Source organism: Molossus molossus, unplaced genomic scaffold (genome assembly GCF_014108415.1).
Source record: "Molossus molossus isolate mMolMol1 unplaced genomic scaffold, mMolMol1.p scaffold_m16_p_4, whole genome shotgun sequence".
NCBI classification, from domain to species: domain Eukaryota; kingdom Metazoa; phylum Chordata; class Mammalia; order Chiroptera; family Molossidae; genus Molossus; species Molossus molossus.
Genome location: NW_023425377.1, coordinates 25,718,208 through 25,738,038, shown reverse-complemented (window position 1 = coordinate 25,738,038; position 19,831 = coordinate 25,718,208). Strand labels below are relative to the sequence as shown.

General features: G+C 43.7%; 1 protein-coding gene across 1 annotated transcript in view; it reads left to right on the top strand.

Annotated features, from left to right (window-relative positions):
• Positions 1-19,831, top strand: part of STK32A (serine/threonine kinase 32A) — a 112,062-nt gene that overhangs the window by 67,202 nt on the left and 25,029 nt on the right. The window contains exons 6-7 of the mRNA XM_036240283.1: positions 11,736-11,773; positions 19,452-19,541. Coding sequence (XP_036096176.1) covers positions 11,736-11,773; positions 19,452-19,541 — 128 coding nt within the window. The remainder of the gene's footprint in view (positions 1-11,735; positions 11,774-19,451; positions 19,542-19,831) is intronic.

Genomic DNA, 19,831 nt, shown 5'->3' with positions numbered 1-19,831 from the left:
CGCTGCAATGAACACAGTATTGATCACTTATCTATAGGCTAGGCAGCTCTTGAATAGAGCCTTGAAGAATAAAAACATGGTTTCTGTCCTCATAAAACTTACAGTTTAGTTGAGAAGATAGACACTGAACAAGGAACGGAATACATACATAACCATGTTCATTACAGATTGCTTAGTGTTTATGGGAAATAAACCAGGATCTAAGAAAGAGCACACGTCTGCGGGGGAAGGTGACTTGGCGTGATGTTCAAAGAAGATCTGGACAGTCGGTGCCACTGGAGCCAAGACTTACTTGCAGGACTCGCAGCTCTAAGGTGGAAGTGTGTTGTGTCCTGGAGCAGAACAGAGGCCTTTGTGGTTCCAGAAGCCAAGGTGAGGCAAGGCCAGATCATCTTACCATGTTTGAGCCAACACTGCAGCTCAACCTCACTTCCTGTCTGTGCTCCAGTGAAAACACAGAGCCCGTCAGAAAGGAGGGCAGAGTTGACTTTGTTATCAGGTTGGAGACGAGGACGCAGCATTCCTAGTGGGTGGTAAGAAAATAAAGCTGGAAATAATGTCAAGTGGAGTCCATTAGATACTCTAGACATGAGAGCAAGAAGCACCTTTATAATTGGCTCCATGGTTCTGCTGCTGCCCCCTGGAGCTCTACTGAGGGAGGCCGTGAGTCATCAGCCAGTGGTCCTGTCTTACTGGTCCTTTATCGATGGCTTCCAGGATTCTTATTGGTCAGTGCTCTGCTCTAATTAGTCAGTGTTTGTGCCTTGTTAAGTATTTTGAATATCACCCCTGGTGTTAGGTAAACACAAATTTGAGTCCTGACTCTTCTCATAATAGTGATGACAATGAAATAGTTACGTTAGCCCAGTGGTCACATCTGGGACGTAGGGATAATAATTGTCCCTATTTCATAAAGTTGTTTGAGGATAATATGGAAGAAAGCATTTAAAGGGCTTATCCTGGTTCCTCACATGTTGCATTAAGTGGAATCTATCACAATGGTTCAATTGTTGAAAACCACTATTCATTATTTAACATCCTCAGATTATCATCAGTTTATCACCATCCAGGACTTACTACACTCGACACTTCCTATTTATGTGTTCAATGTTTTCTGAAAGTTAAGTTGAACAATAACTATGTGCTCAGTGCTATACTAAGAGTTTCACTAATCTGCACAGCAACCCTATAAAGTAATACTACGGTAGTCCTCAATTTACAGATTCAGGAAGCTGCATTTCAGGAGAATATTACCAAACACATTTTTGGTCTCAACAGAAAACCGAAGTTGCCCTGGTTTAAACAATGAAGGGGATGTATCATCTCATGACACTGGAAAGTCCAGATGTATGCCAGAGTAGCAGGTTATCTGGATTCAAAACCTCAGCAGCAACACCAGCTACCTGCTTCTCCCTTCATTCTCTTTTCTGCTTTCCATGTGGTCACTTCATCCTTAGCCTGTTCATTCAGGTTATTGCATGACCGCTGCCCACCCAGAGGACCCGAATAGACATTTCTCCAAGGAGGACACACAGGTGGCCAATAGACACATGAAATGATGCTCAACATCACTAATTGCCAGAGAAATGAAAACTAAAACCACAATGAGGTATCACCTCATACCTGTCAGAATGGCTACCATCAATAAACCCACAAATGACAAGTGTTGGCAAAGATGTGGAGAAAAGGGAAGCCTCGTGTACTGTTGGTGGGGATGCAGATTCGTGCAGACACTGTGGAACACACTGTGACGTTTCCTCAAAAACTTGAAAAGGGGGCTGCCTTATGACCCAGCAATTCCATTTCTCAGGACTTATCCAAAGAAACCCAACACACTAATTCCAAAGAATATACACATCTCGATGTTCACTGCAGCATTATTTATAATAGTCAAGGTACGGAAGCAACCCAAGTGCCCATCAATAGACAAGTGGATAAAACAGCTGTGGTACATATATACAATGAAATATCAGCCATAAAAAAATGAATAAAATCTTATTATTTGCGATGGCACTGATGGACCCAGAGGGTGTTATGCTCAGTGAAATCAGCCAGTCAGAGAAAGACAAATACCATATGATTTTACATATATGTGGAATCTAAAGGACAAAATAAATGAACAAACAAAATCAAAACAGACTCATAGACAGAGAGAGCTCTGGTGGCTGCCAGAGGAGAGGGAGTGGGGGGATGGGTGGAACAGGTGAAAGGATTGAGAAGTATAGATTGGTAGTTGCAGAATAGTTACGGGATGTGAAGTACAGCATAGGGAATACAGTCAGTAATATTGTAGTAGCTGCATATGGTGTCAGAGGGGTACTCAATTTGTCGGGGTGATTACTTAGTAAGTTATATAATGTCCAATCACTGGGTTATATACCTGAAAAGTTATATAATATTGTATCAACTGTAATTGAAAAATAGGAAAGTAATAAATAGAAAGGAAAGAAAAGAGAGCTGCCCATCACCCAGGACTCCCTGCTAACTCATTTGAGTCCAAGGTATCACAGTCCTTCTGGAAGCTTTGCCCAGGACAGCAAGGAAACTTCTTTCTCAGAAGCCCGTGGCATAACTCTTTTTCCTAATCAATGGCTTAATTTGGGTCATTGACCCATCCCTGACCCAATAACTGGGATGGGACAACTTTTCATATCTTAGTCTTGAGTCACAGAACTTCCCCCAAAGTTAGAGGTGGAGGAGGTTTCCCCAAAGCACATGGACTGCAGTGTGTGTGTGTGTGTGTGTGTGTGTGTGTGAATGTGAGGGAGAGAGAGAGGGAGGAAGGGAGGGATGGAGGGAGGGAGGGACGAAGACTAGATACTTAAATGAAACTTGAAATGATGGTTAAGGGAATGAAGAATGTTGTGTTCACAAGGCAATCACAATGTACATTGTAGAAGGTTGTAACTTGCTCAAAGTCACAGAACTAATAAATAAGTGCTGAGCTGAGATTTGAAACTGGGTCATCCGACTCAAAAGCTCACACACTTAACATCTAGGATCTACTGCTTCCCAAATAAAGCTAGTAATCCCTTGGGTTGGATAGGATCATATGTGGTTAAGCCTATCACCAATGTTATTCTATGGATGAATATATTCATATACCTAAAATTCATTACATATATATGTATATATACATGGTATGTGCATATGCACATGTGTTCACACACATACTACATGGTAATACGGTATAGTATATACAAGGCTCGTGTTTGGTCCACATATTGGCATGGCCATAACAGTTATGAAAATTTGGAAATACGTGTATTTCTTTGTATTGGTTGATAAAGAGCTGTTACCTGAGCCCTCCTGTCTCCTTCCTGCCTCCCCATCCCCTGTCATCTCCTCTCCCACCTAACACTTACCTCCCTCATCCAGCTGCTAAAAGTTACCTCCTGGCCCCGAAGGGGTCCCTCAGCCGACTGCTCCAAAGCCTCCATCAGTGTTCATTCTAATTAGCTGATGACTGTGTGTTAAATATTGTGACTGTCACCCCTGACTATCTATAGTAGATACCCCTCTATACATACCACATATGCTCACATTACTTTACCGTATATAAAGTTCATTCTTACTAGTAAGAGCTATCACTTATTGATATGTTACTGTACCTTGGTTCACTGACTGTTCTAAGTACTTTACAAATGTTCACCATATTTAATTCTCATAGCAACTCTATGAGGTAAGTACCAATATAGTCATCTGCATCTGCAAATAAGGAAAATGAGGCACAGGGAGAATTAGCAACCGGCCAGGGTCACACACGACCGGGATGGAGTTCAATGCCAGGTCGTCCGTTGTCAGCATCTCTGCTCTTTATGAATGTTCTCTGACTTCCTAGCTACAGGAGATGCTGAAATCCACTTACCTTCTTCCTTGGTCATCGAACCACAATTTGGCAGCAAGGTGCCCAGTGCCAGGTTGGGTGATTTCCTTAGTCAATCATGAAAGTCCAGTTCCTCCCGTCACAGCCTCCTTTAATGTGGGGTATGAGCCAGTGTGGCCCCTCTGCTTCTTCCTGCTGTAAATGCCTATGCGATATCTGGAGCTGGAGCAGCCATTCTGAGACCATGAGACAACAAGCCAAATGGCCCAGCTGGCAGAGGGGAAAAGACAGAATGAGGCTGGGTCTTTGATGCTGGTGTGGAACCACTGCACAACCCTGACTGCCTCGTCTCCCCCAGGTGGTCCAGGAAAAAATTCACTTGTTGATGCCCACCTGCCAAAGACCACCAGGAACACCCCTGAAACCCAGCATGGTGGCGTTTGTTGGTATTTGTTCCAACATGGCAAACTCAGGAGTGTCTCACAGGAGCAATTTAGGCAGCGCTTGAACAGGCATGGAGCTCTGTTAGGTGATGGGGGAAGGTTTGAGGATCATCCTTTCCCTCAGATTTGGGTGCTGTCAGAAGGAGGGGCAAGTCTATGACTGAGCATCTCAATAGCTGTCTCTAGGAGGTGGGAGGGGAGGGGTGGCCCAGTACAGCCCCTGGTCAAGACACAGCATCACTCCTGCAGGCCAGGTCGGGGAGGGGGTGTACGGTCAGTTTTATAGTTCGCACGATGCTCTCGCTTTCGTGCTTCAACGATTCCACGCTCACATGGCGCTCGATCTCTCAGTCACAGTCACAGAGTGACCTTGTCCAGTGTTGGTATTCAGCAAAACCCAGACCTTTGCAACGGAGCAGCCCCTGGCCGGCGGCTGGCAGAGATCACTTGCACAGCCCCGCTCTGCTTCTGCAGTGGAAGTCAGGTTTTCCATCCCTTGTAACAAGAGCCATTTCTAGCCGGTGCAGTAATTAATGCCAACTAATCATCCCCACAGTGTAATTTTGCTCTTTTAAGTAATTTCAAGTAGCACATTCCTCCACAAGCCCTCTCTAGCCGCAGCATCTGCCAAGAAATCGTATTTGCTGCTTTTCCTTGCTTTGCCCATGCCCAGCTTCTATTTTCCTTCTATAGGGTTATTGCCCTTGACACGGGTCTCCTATTCCTGGTCCCCTTGGTTTGTTGGCTTTAGACTTCGCAGCCACCTGCAGTCCCATCACTGTGTCTCCTTCTTCCGTCTTAGAGCCGGGTCTGGATCACACAGCCTATGCTCAGATCCTGGGCCACCAGTCATGAGCTACACAGGTGACTTAGAAAGCTGCCAGATCTTTCTAGAACAGCAATTTTCAATCAGTGTGCCACAGCAGGCACACAGGTGTGCTGCACGAATTTTTAAAACATGCAATACCTGCCCTGGCCGGTGCAGCTCGGCTGGTTGGAGCATTGTCCTGTGCACTGAAGGGTTGCCTCTTCAATTCCTGGCCAGGGCACATACCCAGGCTTTGGGCATGTACGGGAGGCAACTGACCAACGTTTCTCTCTCCCTCCCCCTTCCTCTCTCTAAAATCAATTAAAAATATATTTAAAACAAACAAAAAACATACAATACCTGGCTATTTAGTCAGGGGCACTGTTCTCTTTTCCCTCAGATTGTCAAACAAAAAAATGACAACAGCCAACACAACAATAGCCATCCAGAGTGCGTGAATCAAAATTCTGCCTATTTTTTGTGCAATCAGCACAAAATGTGTGTGTGTGTGTGTGTGTGTGTGTTTTCTGGTGTGCCACAGAATTGTAGTAATTAGGTGATATGTGCCATGGGGTGAAAACAGTTGAAAATTGCTGCTCCGGAGCTCAGTCTCATTATTGGTTAAATTGGTGACGTACCAGCCCTTATGCCAGGGTAGGTGGTGGGTGCAGTAAGTGAACTAATACAGGAAAAACATTTTTCACGGTTGCTGGCAATGTGGGTTCTTTATTATAAGTTGGTACCCCTTATACGATATTAAAGCAAAACATCTTGTTGAATGCATCAGTTAGTTTCATTCTGACTTTTTTTTGGCCAGGCACAGCGCCTGGTTATCTTCCAAAAGCCAGGAGGTTCATGGCTCTGGAAAAACTCAGATGTTCTTTTGTCTTCATTTTTTTTTTTTTCTTTTTTAATTCTCTTGGTACCTAGGAGAGTTCATTTGTTTCATTTGCAAGTGGCATGTTTATTTTTTCTACACTAGACAGGATACTTTCGGTTCTGGAGTTGCAGTGGAGCAAATTACTTGTCACCTCTAATTGAATTCTCCTTTCCTTTACTGAATTAAAAAAAAGAAAAACCCTCTCACAACAGTGTATCTATTACCATCAACAGACCACAGTTGATCTTGTTCCTTTTTGGTTCTCCTTACTTTATAGATTCTTTTCCTTCCTCTCACCGGTCCATTTCTTTACTTAAAACCTTGTGGGGTTGAGTGGAAGACCCCGGAGACGAGAATTCAGGCTGGTCCAGGCAGCGGAATGATTTGGTTTGGGTCCCTAATGCTCTGAGCCCTTCCTGCTTGGTGGCAGGTGGATGCATAAATGTGACCTAGGATTCTATCTGTGTGAATCCAAATGAAAGGAATTGATGGTAATGTATGAGCACCGTCTCTTGCTAAACTGTAAGGTAGGAGGCCTTGGCATTTAAACATTCTGCCTCCAAATACCACAAATGGTTAGGTGGTGAGTGCAGTAAGTGAACTAATACAGGAAAACATTTTTCACGGTTGCTGGCAATGTGGGTCACTGGGGGTCATGATAGATGAGCATACTTCTCAGACCAGAGTGTCTGTACTCTGTGCTGTTGGGAATAAGCCAGATGTGCCATCCTAGATCAACAGATTCACCCCACAGCAAGAAACCGGGAACTTTTATGTGGAAAGATACATGGGCATATTATAGAGTAGGGTGCCAAATCGACGTGATTTTCAAATATGCAATAGAAACTATGAAAACGTAAATTATACAATTAAACTTGCGGCAGACCAATTTGAACCAATTAAAAACAAAACAAAACAGCAGCATCCATTTGGTAAGAAATAGATGGAAGATGAGAGACGAGACCTGGTCTCTAACGATCCACCTGCCTCCTGTTCCAAACTATGTTTTTTTGCTCACAATTTCCCTTCTCACTCTCCCACCCACCCCACTGTCTTCTTAGCATAGATCTGTTTATGTGACAATTAGCCTCTGTGTGACACCCTAAATAATATACTATAGAATTATATGTATGATATGTTCTCCCCTCTCAAGATCTTGAAAAAGATCCAATCTAGGAGAACATTGTGTAACAAAGAATGAAACCCAAACTGGGGGCCTGTCAGAGAGCTGTGGGACACAGAGGGAGTTGCTTTTGGTTTGGATGGGCTGATTTTCTTGTTCCCTGTTCTCACGACATCCCATATCAGATTGCGGGGTGAGCCACTTGATCCCAGGGTAGGCGCAGTAAAGGGATGTAATTAAGCCTATTAGGTTCTGCTAATGTCCTGTAAAGTCAGTCAAGGGAGAACAGCAGATGTATCAGATCCACCTTGGATCCGGCCACAGGGAGCATTGTGTTTCCACACTCTCTGTCTGGTTCCCACAGTAGGAACCAGCTGATGTGCAGGACGTGGCTTCTCTGTTTCCTTCCATCAAGATGCCATGAAGTGTTTCTACAGGGTGTGTGTGCCTAGGATCATACTTTACCACTCCCCGAATTCTAGAGCGCTGCCCTGCCCCCCGCCCCCCGCAACCATAGGCTCAGATAGCAGAATCACCTCTTTATCACGTACTCTAACATATGCTCAACCACTTCCTAAAATGATCCATTTCTTAGTTGGCCAACAGTACACACGGTGCCTCCGGCACAGAGAGTTGTTTGTTGTTGTTGTTTGGGGGAGGGGTGTTCTTTTGTTTTCTTCTTTTTGTTTTGTTTTTCTTTTCTTAAGGGAAAAAGAATACATGGCTTATTATTCCAGAAGTCTGAGAAACCAAGGAATCAGATTCACATTTATGACAAATATTTACTTAAGCACTTCCTTAAGTAAGTGGGGGAGCCTGGGAGCCACAGTACTGAACGATACAGAAAGGATGTCCTTTCTCGGAGCATTTGATGGTACCAGTGTGGTAGACATGCCAGTTTGAGAATTGTGTTGGATAGAAGGTCATGCTGGGCAGGGGCTGGGCTAGAATAATGACAGAGGGATGATTGAGGAAAGGGGGGGCTGGGGAACAACTGGGTGGGATAGGTGAGAAGATTATTGGGGGACAGTCAGGGAACTGAGAGGCTAAGGTATTAGATGGAATGTCCACACAGACGTCGTCATCCCCAAGAATGATGAACAACAGTGAGAGGGAACCCATTCGTTCCCCGCTGGTGATACGCTACTTCTAAGACACCTTTATATCTAATTTGTCCAGAATGATGTGTTATACTTTTCTAACACCTTTACATTCATAGATAAGCTTTTAAGAGGTTCACATTTTAAAATCAGATTGGTATTTTTGGATTTGAGCCATGCCTGGATGGTAGTTCTGAACATGACCGTCTATAAGAAGGCCTGGACGGAAGGCTGGGGTATCCACAGACAGTCTCATTGCTGCAGGACCGAGCAAGTAGGTCACAGAGTCCGCGTTTCCAAAGCCTGCCTGGTGATTCTGAACACACCCAGGTTTGGTAACCCCCGAGTTACACCATATTGTATAGCTTTAAACGACACCATATTACAGATTGCCTACGTGAAACTCTAGTACAGATTGCCTTAAAAAAAAGAACATTTAGCATGAATTATTTCATATTTAGGATTCTTGGAAAAGATAAGAAAGTGGAGCTAAATTTCAGAACCAGAAAGAGCTCAACTTGTTCTCGTAGGAATTTTTCTATAGCACTCTGGGTTTATTTGCATTTTCTTTCTCCTGGTGTAACAATCGACAATGTTATCATTCTGCGGCTGACCCTGTGGTGACTTAGAAGACACCTCATCACATTTTGGGAAAACTGCATACTTAGAATCTATGCCTATATACTTTATGTTAAAAGTCCACCTTTTCTTTCAAAATTGTCCTAGATTTTCCTCATATTCTTTCTCTGAATTCAGTAGTCAACACACCACTTCGCCACTTTCAGCCTTTTTGGTGTGGTTCTTTATGACTCTCTCTTAACCTTTTTATCCCTGAAGAAACTATATCACAGTTGTCTTTATATTTCTAAAGTCCTAGCATAGTGACTTATCAAAGCAGATAGATACTTAAGGGATAAATGAACATGAGATTAGAGGTTACATTAAACTAATTGTCACCTCTGGTCTCTATAGTACTCCTTAAGCATCATCTTTCATTTCTGGGACAAGTAGTAGTTGTAATGATATGTTGCTTTCATAAGTAATAAAAGTGATGCTCAAGGCTCACCACTGTTGGGGGTGGGGGAAGGACTGGGTAAAATAAAGAGAGAGAAAACTCATGGACATGCACTACAGTGTGGTGATTGCTGGGGGTGGGGGAATGGAAGCAGGTACAGGAAGGTACAGGGGGGATAAATGGTGATGGATGGAGACTTGAACACACCTGAAACCTGTATACTTTTGTTAACCAACATCACCCCAGTACATTCAATTTTTAATAAAAGTCATGTTCAGAGATTTATAGAAGCTCATCGAGTGCCAAAGCCAGAGCAATTCATTTTTCTCAGCAAGTCTTCATAAATCCAGGCCATGGAATAAGTATGCTGATCTTGCCACACCCAGGTCTCTCCCTTCCTGACAGGGCTCCTGGGGCCGCCTCCTCGCTTGGCAAGCACTGACCAATGCTCATTGGATGCAGGTCTGAGAGAGGTGGTAAGAGTTGAACACCTGGTCTACCTCGGGCATTCAGCTGTAGAGTGTTTGGTGGTGCACCCTAGTGCTCTGGTAGAGATTGTTATGATTAACCTTGAGTGCACTAGACATTCTCCTGGTCTCAATGAGTCATTCATTTACTGCCCACCAGGCACTGTGAGCCTATGTGATAAAGTGTAACATTAATCTAGAAACCATCCCTGACATCAACGAGTTCATGATCCATTTGGAGGTAAAATAAACGATAGCTGGTATGATGGAAGAAGTATACTCTGCAGAGCACACAGAAGGGGCCATTGACTCAGACCTGTAAAATCTGGAAAGGCTTCCTGCAGGAAGTGGCATCTGAGCTATGAGGTGAGGGATGAACCTTCATTGACTGGGTGCAGTGATGAGAGAGCTCTGATTCTGGTGAAGGAGCAGCAGAAGGTAGGGGAAGGCAGAGAGCATTTAGGGGACTCCGTGTGCTCCCATGTGGCCAGAGGACAGGAGCTAAAGATAAAAGTGACTTTATTCCATATGAGTGAATTTGAACTTATTAATTATTGAAATAATGGGATCCATCAAAGGATTTGGGGTAGAATCTGCAATATTGAGAGAGGGAGTAGCCATAGGAACATGCAGTTAGAAAACCCCCAACACTCTATCCTTTTAGCAAATTGTACCATGCACCAGAGAAACATTTGCCACAGCTACAGATAATCACTTACGAATTCATTCAGAATTAATTTTAAGACCCTAACAAAGTAAATGAGAAGACACTCAACATTCATGAGACTACCCATACACCTGCCCATTGCGGGTGGCATATACTTGGTTCTGATTGTAGGTAAAGGGCTTGTTCTTCATTCATGTTTTCAAGCAAAGAGGACCCTGACAACATCAGGCTTGTCAAAGACCAGGGTCACCTTATTCAAGCAACAGAAAAGCCACTCGACTAAGCTGAAAATGTGTTCCCAAAACCTATTTCAGAATGTCTTCCCTAATGGCTTCTGTGAATTTGGGTTAGAGGGCTTTAATAGTACATTAGGGAAGGGCAGTCAGAGCTGAGAGCGGAGGACGGGGCTGTAGGAACAACAGCGCTGTTCTCAGATTGAGCGGCGCTACTCACGATATTTGTTTCTGGGGAATTTTGAAAACTCTACAGGCCGTTCCTCTAAGTAGTTACCATGGAACTACTCCCTTTAATGGAAGAGGGTGGGCCTTGTTTCCTCCTACAGATTTGAGGATCTCACCAAAGCATGGAAGACTGGTCCAGATCTTTTAATTAACCACCCCAGGAATAATATTTTTAAGTAACTAGAGAATTATAGCATCATCCTAAAGAAGATTCTAATTTCTGCAAGTTCAAAATAAAACCACATTATAGATTTTTTTCATCCTTATTTTAAGTCTTTACATTCACTCTGGATGAACACATGAAAATATGTAGTATTACACATCTATTAATGTGTAGAAAAATTAGTATTACTACCTTATGACACTTTAAATGTCCCATATGACCCTACAGAGCAGTACTTACATGCTTAGATATCAAATGCTAAAGACATTAAGAGTCTGAGTTTTTGAATGACAGAGACCCAGGTTCAGAGCTCGGTTCTTCCATTAACTATCTCTGACCCTGGGCTAATTTACTTCTTTTTAAAATTTTTCTTTATTGATTTTAGAGATAGAGGAAAGAAGAGGGAGAGAGAGAGAAACATCGAGAGAGAACATCTATTGGTCGCCCTCTGTATGCTTTCCACTGGGGATCGGGCCCACAACTTGGGCATGTGTCCTGACTGTGAATCTAACTGGTGACCTTTTGGTGCATGGGTTGACGCTCAACCACTGAGCCACACCAACCGGGCTTTACTTAATTTCTTTAAGTCTCAGCTTCCTGGGGGTGTTTGTGGTCATTGTCTCATAGATTCACTGTGAGACTAGAATAAGATTGTGAGTGATGAGGGGCACGTACATGGTTTCAACCCTACTAAACATTCTTGAGCATTTTCCCCTTTACCCTTTAGTTCTGTTTGTTCATTTTATTATGAGCAATGTTCTCTTTTCTTTTTACTCCCCTAGGGATATAAAGCCTGACAACATTTTGCTTGATGAACATGGTAAGTGAATGATTTGTTTGCAACCAACACAATTGCATATAGAACAAAATGATTATCCCCAGCAAAGAAATATTATGTGTAGACAAGTTGTCTTGCTTGCTTGATTGACTTGAGTTATATGTACAAACTTAATTAATTTTTTTAATCATCAGGATATTTTTTCATTAATTTTATAGAGAGAGGAAAGGATAGGGAGAAGGGGAAAGAGGGAGCAAAACATCAATGTGAGAGAGAAACATCAATCAGTTTTCTCCCACAGTCTGGGCATGCACCCTGACTGGGAATTGAACTTAAGACCCTTCGGTGCACCAGATGACACTCCAACCAACTGAGCCACAGACTCGATTTTGTAAGTGGGAGGGACAATCTGAAGACCCTTGGGTATTTATAGCAGTGACATAGTACACCAACACACCCTTAAATAGCACTCAATTTACATAATGAGAAAGTCATTCTCATTTTAATTTCCTTCCACCCCTACTGATTTCCTCAACCCAGCCTGTGTTTTGGTGCTGGTTTGCCTTTCTGTCTTGACAATCATCATCTTTTTTTCATACAGAATAGTCCCCAAGCTTACAGCCTGTGAGTGTCCCTAGAAACCAGGGACACTACTTCCTTGACATTGGGTCTACTTTTATGTTTTCCTTTTCAGGAGGGCAAATTGGTTTTACATTTGCAGAAGAGATATTAAGTTTTCTGTTCAAAGATCCTTCCGTTGAAAACAAATCAGCCAGCTTCAAGAAAAATATGAAATAGATGACAGTATATGTGGTATCCAGATCAGTAAGTGATGTAGCGATGTGGGAAGAACCATGAAGGTAAAAAGTGAATGGCTGAAGTTAAAACAACAACAACAACAACAACACTGATTAAAGATACCCTGTAGAAGAAGCTTTTACCAACAATAATTAAATAAGTCTATTCCCTTTCTAATATATATTTGAATGTACATTTGGATTTATCGGTTCATCAGGATAGATTGTAGGACACACAGCCTACAAGTTATCAATGTGGCAGTCCTCGTCCTCTTCAGAAAGCTACTAGATGAGTCGTAAATCTGCAAAGCTCCTTACTCACTTAACTTTAACAGAAGGGATTTGCCAGTGGGACTGAAACTCCACGAACCATCCCTTGCTCATTATTTATTTACCTAGTTGCATTTTAAACCTGATTTGCCAGACCCCACCTGTGCTCAGAGGGCTAAGAAACACTTCTGCGTGTGACCTCTAATTTCAAAGCTCAGGGTCATTATTTATTTACAAGCTGTCCAAAAAGATTTTTTCCACTTCTTTCAATGCCTTATTTCTCCCTTTCCTTTACTGCTCTGACATTTGGGAACAGATTTTCTGAACTTCAGAAATGTGAGCAATGGTAAGACTTAGCCTGAAGGTGACTTTTGTCAACACACCAGCTCTCCAGGCCTTAAGTAGGAAATAGGATCCTCTCTCACCCTGGTGCAAAAGAACTCTATAGAGCTTCACAGTGGTGGAGAGGGCCTCCTCTAGCCCACCGAGGCTACCTTTGCACAATTAGAAAAAGGTGCTTCATGGTCCACCAGACTCACGAAGGTGCCTGGCGGGCTGGTCGGGCAGAACCCAGGCCGGGGTTCTGTTCCCACCTGCTCCTGCTGCCATTGTTGACAATATACTGCTCTGCCGTTTACTGAGACTCTGAGTGGAGACATATAGGTCCTGTCGACCAAAACCTGTTCAAGATTTACCTTCCATTTCAGAGAACAGTGTTTTAATCTTAGATCTCAAACATGGTTCCATCCGATTTTACTATGAGGACATTCTCACCTTTCACCTCCTCATGGTCTTCTCAACTTGGTGGTTGTAGATTGAGAGAAAGGTCCAGAAGTAAATTAATCTTCAGGTTGAATCACTTTTAGAGACTATCATTGAGAAAGATGAATCGTGGAGTTAAGAGCATGGATTCTAAAGCCAGATTGCCGGAGTTCAAAATCAAAGGTGGGCCCTGGCAGGTGTGGTCCAGTGGTTAGTGTCAGCCCACACATGGAAGGGTCGTGGGTTTGATTCCCGGTCAAGGGCACATTTCTAGGTTATAGGTTGGATTCTCGACCCCATTTAGGACACATGCAAGAGGCAACCGATCAATGTGTCTCTTTCACATTGATGTTTGTTTCTCTCTCTGTCTCTGTCTCTCTCTGTTTCTCTTTTTCTCTCCTCCTCTCCCTCACTGTTACTCTCTCTAAAAAATTGATTTTTCCATTAGAAAAAATAATCCTCAGGTGAGGATTAACAACAACAAAAAGATGTTATGCACACATGCAACACAATACTCCTCAGTCCTAAGAAAAGATGGAACACTGTCACTTGTACCAACATGGATGAATCTTGAGAAGATCATGCTAAGTGAAATAAGTCCCATGGAAAAAGTCAAGAACCATAGAATCTCACTCATATGTGGGATATAAAACTGAAAGCAACAGCCCTGGCCAGTTTGGCTTAGGTTTGAGCGTAGGCCCACGGAACAAAGGGTCTCAGGTTCGATTCCGGTCAAGGGCATGGACTTCGATTGCGGTTCAGTACCAACCCTGGTCAGGGTTGTTCAGGAGGCAACCAGTCGATGTGTCTCTCTCACATTGACATTTCTCTCTCTCTCTCCCTCCTTCCCACTCTGTCTGAAAATGGATGGAAAAATATCCTCAGGTGAGGATTTTACAAAAATCTGAAAGCAAGAGACAGACAGACAAGACAAAAAACACACAAAAACTCATAGATACAGACAACAGTATGGTGGTTACCAAGGGGAAGGGGGGGAAGAGGGGAAAGGGGGCCAAATATATGGTGATGCAAGGAGACTTGACTTTGGGTGGTAAACATGCAATGAAATATACTGATAATGTATTTATAGATTGTACACTTGAAACCTATATAATTTTATTCGTCGATGTCACCCCAATAAATTTAACAAAAAAAATAATTCATCCACTCACTAGCTCTGAGAGCGTCAACAGTTTGCCTAAACTTTCTCTGCTACCTTAGTTTCTCCAGGGATCAAAAGAATAGTTACTTCTTAGGCTCATTGTAAAGACAAACTGACATACTATTTATAAAGTGCTTGATCGTAGAATCTGCCAGAAGGAAATCACTCAATAAAAGTTACATATTAGTGTGATTCCATGGGCAGTGGGGGTTTTCTCCCCTACGGGGAAGAAACTTAGCCCACTTCATCTTGTTTTACGTTGCTATGTCTCTGTATCCGATACGCAGTGAACGCTGGCTACTTACCTGTCTTTACTAAAGAGATATTTTGATTCCAGAGGGATACACCAAAGATTATGTGTGTCTATTTATCAGGGCTTGTTTAACACTTGTTGAACCCCAGTTCTCAGGTAACTACACTGTCAGTGGCCCATCCTGCCCTCCTTCAAGTGTATAGGAAACTAAACCTTCTTTTCAGGGAATTGTATTCTTTTTTTTTTTTATCTTCACCCGAGAACATTTTTTCCCATTTTTTGTTCAGATAGAGTGGGAGGCAGAGAGAGGAAGAGAGAGAGAGAGAGAGAGAAACATCAATGTGAAAGGGACACATTGAGTGGCTGCCACCCGCACGACCCAACCAGGACTGGGGACAAACTGCAACCGAGGTACGTGCCCTTAGCGGGAACCGAACCCGGGTCTCTCTGGACTGCAGGCCGATGCTCTAACCGCTGAGCCAAACCGGCCAGGGCAGGGAATTGTATTCTTGGCAAGGCTGGGGCTCAGTTGCTTAGGAGCTGTGATTGGTCATCCCAGTTGGCCCAGGGGAGGGTCTCAACTCCACCTGTTAACTGGTCTACTATTTTCTTTTTTTTGTTGTTTTTTATCCTCACCCGAGGATATTTTTTCATTTTTTGTACAGATAGAATGGGAGGGAGAGAGAGGAAGGGAGAGAGAGTGAGAAACATCGACGTGAAGGGACACATCGAGTGGCTGCCACCCGCACGACCAACCAGGGCCAGGGACAAACTGCAACCGAGGTACGTGCCCTTAGCAGGAACCGAACCCGGGTCTCTCCGGACCGCAGGCCGACGCTCTAACCGCTGAGCCAAACTGGCCAGGGCATGGTATACTATTTTCAATGACCCCTTTTCTCTTTCAAGTTTTTGGGTTTGGAAAAATGAATTAATATGGGGCTTGTCTGTATTATATTCCCATCCTGAACTCCACTTGTGAATCGCTGCAGTTAGTAAGAGAGACACTGCTTTGGGAAGGATGGGATATGTAAATGGGACACAAGTAAACAAATAAACAAACAAACAAAGATTGAGAGCTATTCTCTAAACATGCTTGTGGGGTCCCCTTTCTGGACAAAAAATTTTTTGAGGTTACTTACTTTCTGTTTATTCAGGTTCTGAAAAACAAAGGCTTTCAGGCATTGCTCGGGGACCATAATTAATCACTTTTCAATGAATCAATTCCTGGTAACCCCCCACCCCCTTGGCCCCCGCAACTCACTGTGTGAGTTAATCTTGGAACAACCAACTGGATGGCAAGCCAATGCCTGCCTTTTGAAGGATCTTCTGGTGTGATTTTCCACATTTCATGTTTGAAACCCTTACCTGTCCTCTCCATCCACATTCATTTCACCCCCAAAGGACCATCACACGCACCTCTTTCCTGGGGACTTTACCAACTGGGCAGGATAACTGCATGTTTCAGATCTGCCTCCTACGCCCATTCCTCTAAGTGAGCTGCATATGATACCAAATCTCTTATGTATCTCGTTCAGCACCATTCAGCACCAGGCAGAAACTTTGTATTATTCCCACTGGTTCATCTTGGTTCATATTCATCAGAAAAGACTGATATTTAAAGAAGCTAAATCCTTTCATAAAATGGAGAATCTTTCCATGGGGGTGAATAAACATTCCTTGTACATCAGAATTTGACTTTCGAAATGTTTTTTTAATTTAGAGGGTACCTGCTACTGTTCTCCCCAAATGTCTCTCTCACTAGTTCATAGCCCAGGAAGGCATTAGATCGTGGATGGCACCTAGCCAGTTGTCCTGATATATATTTTCATATCCTACCAATTTAAGTACCCCACCCAATTCTATCAGTTCCACAGTGTCTAAAATTCTTGTGTTTTCAAGTTATTCAGGAAATAAATGTTGAATGTGGAAAAACAGTACTGTCTGCCTGGTATAGCTGATAAAGTGACAATTATGGCATCGGCTACGATTTAGGTTTCTTTTTTGTTGTTAATCCTCAGCCTGAGGATATTTTTCCATTAATTTTTAAATAGAGTGGAAGGGAGGGAGGGAGAGAAACTTCGATGTGAGAGAGACACATCGATTGGTTGCCTCACGCACGACCCCAACCGGGGCTGAGGATTAAACCTGCAACTCAGGCACAAGCCCTTGACCAGGAATCGAACCCATGACCATTTTGTCTGCCAGCCGACACTCTAACTGCCAAGCTCAACTGTCCACAGCAAGATAAGCCTTCATTTTAAGGTAACATAGCCAGTTAGTGATAGAACCTGGACATGAAGCCAAATAATCTAACCCCAGAGAACAGGCTCTTAACCACAGCATCTCCAGGCTCACCTGTTTCATACCAAACCTGGGAACCACCATCCAGTGCTTTGAGCATGACCCATGGGGGAAAGAGAGAAAGGAAAAACCAAGACCACCTAAACTGGAATAGGGCGAGTTATTAAAATCACCCATTGGTATCCTTCTGGCAAGAAAACCTTCACTTTTAGCTAGCTGAGTGCTGCCTCGTATTAAAATGTCATCACGCCAGCAAACACAAACACTGGGCACAAAGCAAACCCTGACAATAAAGGCAGAGATTTTTATCTTTAGCAGCAGCCTGGAGGCCATCAAAGAGCAGACAGTGACCTTCGGGGGGAGGGAGTGTGGACTGGGGGACCTGGAAGAAGCATCAGATGACATCGTCCCCTCCAGTTACAGCCACACCTCCTCAAAACCACGAAGCAGGGACATGGAAATGCCAACACTCTCAGACCCTCTGAAGGCACAGGCGTCTGTGCCAGTAGCGAGCTTGTGCACCTGAGCTGGGCTGCCCCTTTCTTCCTTCTCATGGTCAGTGCAGGGACCCTAACGCACCTGGCAGGTGTGCTCCCAGTGGAACTCAAGTGTGACACCCACACAGTGACGCCCTGGGTGTCAGAGCTGAGACAGACCCTATCGGGCACAGAGTCCACCCATCCCTTCCATCTCAGGTTCCACACGGGGATGGGACTGAGTCCGTAACGTGTTAGAGGCAGAGCTCGGGGTCAGACCCGCCTCCTGGCTCCAGTCTAGGGCTCCGTATACAACCTCGTTGTAAATACACCTTGACTTTCCCCTCTGCTTTCCCTTGGTGAGTTATTTTGTTGAAAATCATTAGGGGGCAACCTGACTTAACCGACAAAAATTAGTAATGTTATTTCAGACAAAAAAGAATTTTAAAAAAGACTCTTTTCTGGCAAAGGAAAAGATATAGTAAGTTCTTAATGTCATCAGATTCTTAGAAACTTCTTTAAGCGAAACGGCATATAAGGAAACCAATTTTACCCTAGGCTAGTTGATAGAAACAAGAGTTAAGGTCGTGGCTGGTTTGGCTCAGCGGTTAGAGCATCAGCCCATGGACCAGAGAGTCCCAGGACCAGTTCCTGCTAAGGGCACGTACCTCGGTTACAGCTTGTCCCCAGCCCCAGATGGGGGTCGTATGGGTGGCAACCACTCGATGTGTCTCTCTCGTGTCGATGTTTCTCTCTCCCTTCCCCCTCTCTCCCTCCCGCTCTGTCTGAAGATAGATGCAAAAATGTCCTCGGGTGAGAATAAAATAAATAAAGAATAAAAAATAATCAAGAGTTAAGTTCCTACAGCATATTTCTGGTTACAAAGACATCACCAAACTTCTAAATAAAGACCCAAAACACTTCTAATAGTAAACACTGAAGTAAATGTGAGCTATATATACATCTAGGAAAGATGAACAAAAATAAGTAAGAATGACATTTCAACCCCCTTATTCCAGTTCAGGGATTCCGGTGGCTAGAACCTATCCCAGCGGCTCAGGGCACAGGCTGAGGACCCCCCTTCATCACAAGGCCACTCCCACACATACACTCACGTTGGGACCATGTAGACCCCCCAGTTCACCTCACATGCACATCTTTGGGATGCAGACATGGGGAGACCATGCAGACTGCAGTGGGCCCTGCTGAGAATCTATGTTCCCCATCAATGTTATAACGAAAGAACCTTGTTGGAAGACCTTCTGTACCCACATCCGAGTCTGCTTTATAGTAACAATGTTTGTCTCTTTAAGAAAGATCCCCTAAGAGACCACTGGCAATTTGATACTTTGAGTAGCTCTTGAGTCCCTGTGGATACTCACAGGTTATACCACTTTAAAATGTTACAGACAAAAGTTTCCTAAGTAGAATTACAGCAGGGAGCTCTCTCAACTCTCCAAGTCAACACTTTCTGAGGTTGAACTACAGATTTACAAGCAGATACTCATCTTTACATGTCATGTTCTGGCTGCTAGAGGGTTTGCTGTTTGAAAAACACTTTGGCCTTGAGGACAGAAGAGCTGCGTTTTTACTGCTAGTACCCAACGCTTAGAAGAATTTATAGATAAGCTTCCAGTTGGAAGCATGGCTGTGCCAGTGGGTTGAATGGATTAACTCTGTGGTCTTTCTCTCCCACCAGGGCACGTGCACATCACAGACTTCAACATCGCCGCCATGCTGCCCAGGGAGACGCGGATCACCACCATGGCCGGCACCAAGCCTTACATGGGTACGGGCTTGGGGGGCAGCTGTCTTGACGAAGAGCAAGGTCATTGTTTTCCATTCCTGTGGGCATCATTTATTATGGGTCCAGTCATCTGGAGGGACTTGCAGCCAGAAATGACAAGCCTCCCTCTGATTTTACCTGGGGAGCTTGTGGTTCATGGGTCTCAGGTGAGCCCCAGGAGTCTCCATTTAGGAAGCACCTCATCTGATGCTGATTCAGGAGGGCCATTGATTACATTTTGAAAGACTATTTTGTAGAGTTATTAAGGCAGCACCTGCCCACTTACTAACAAA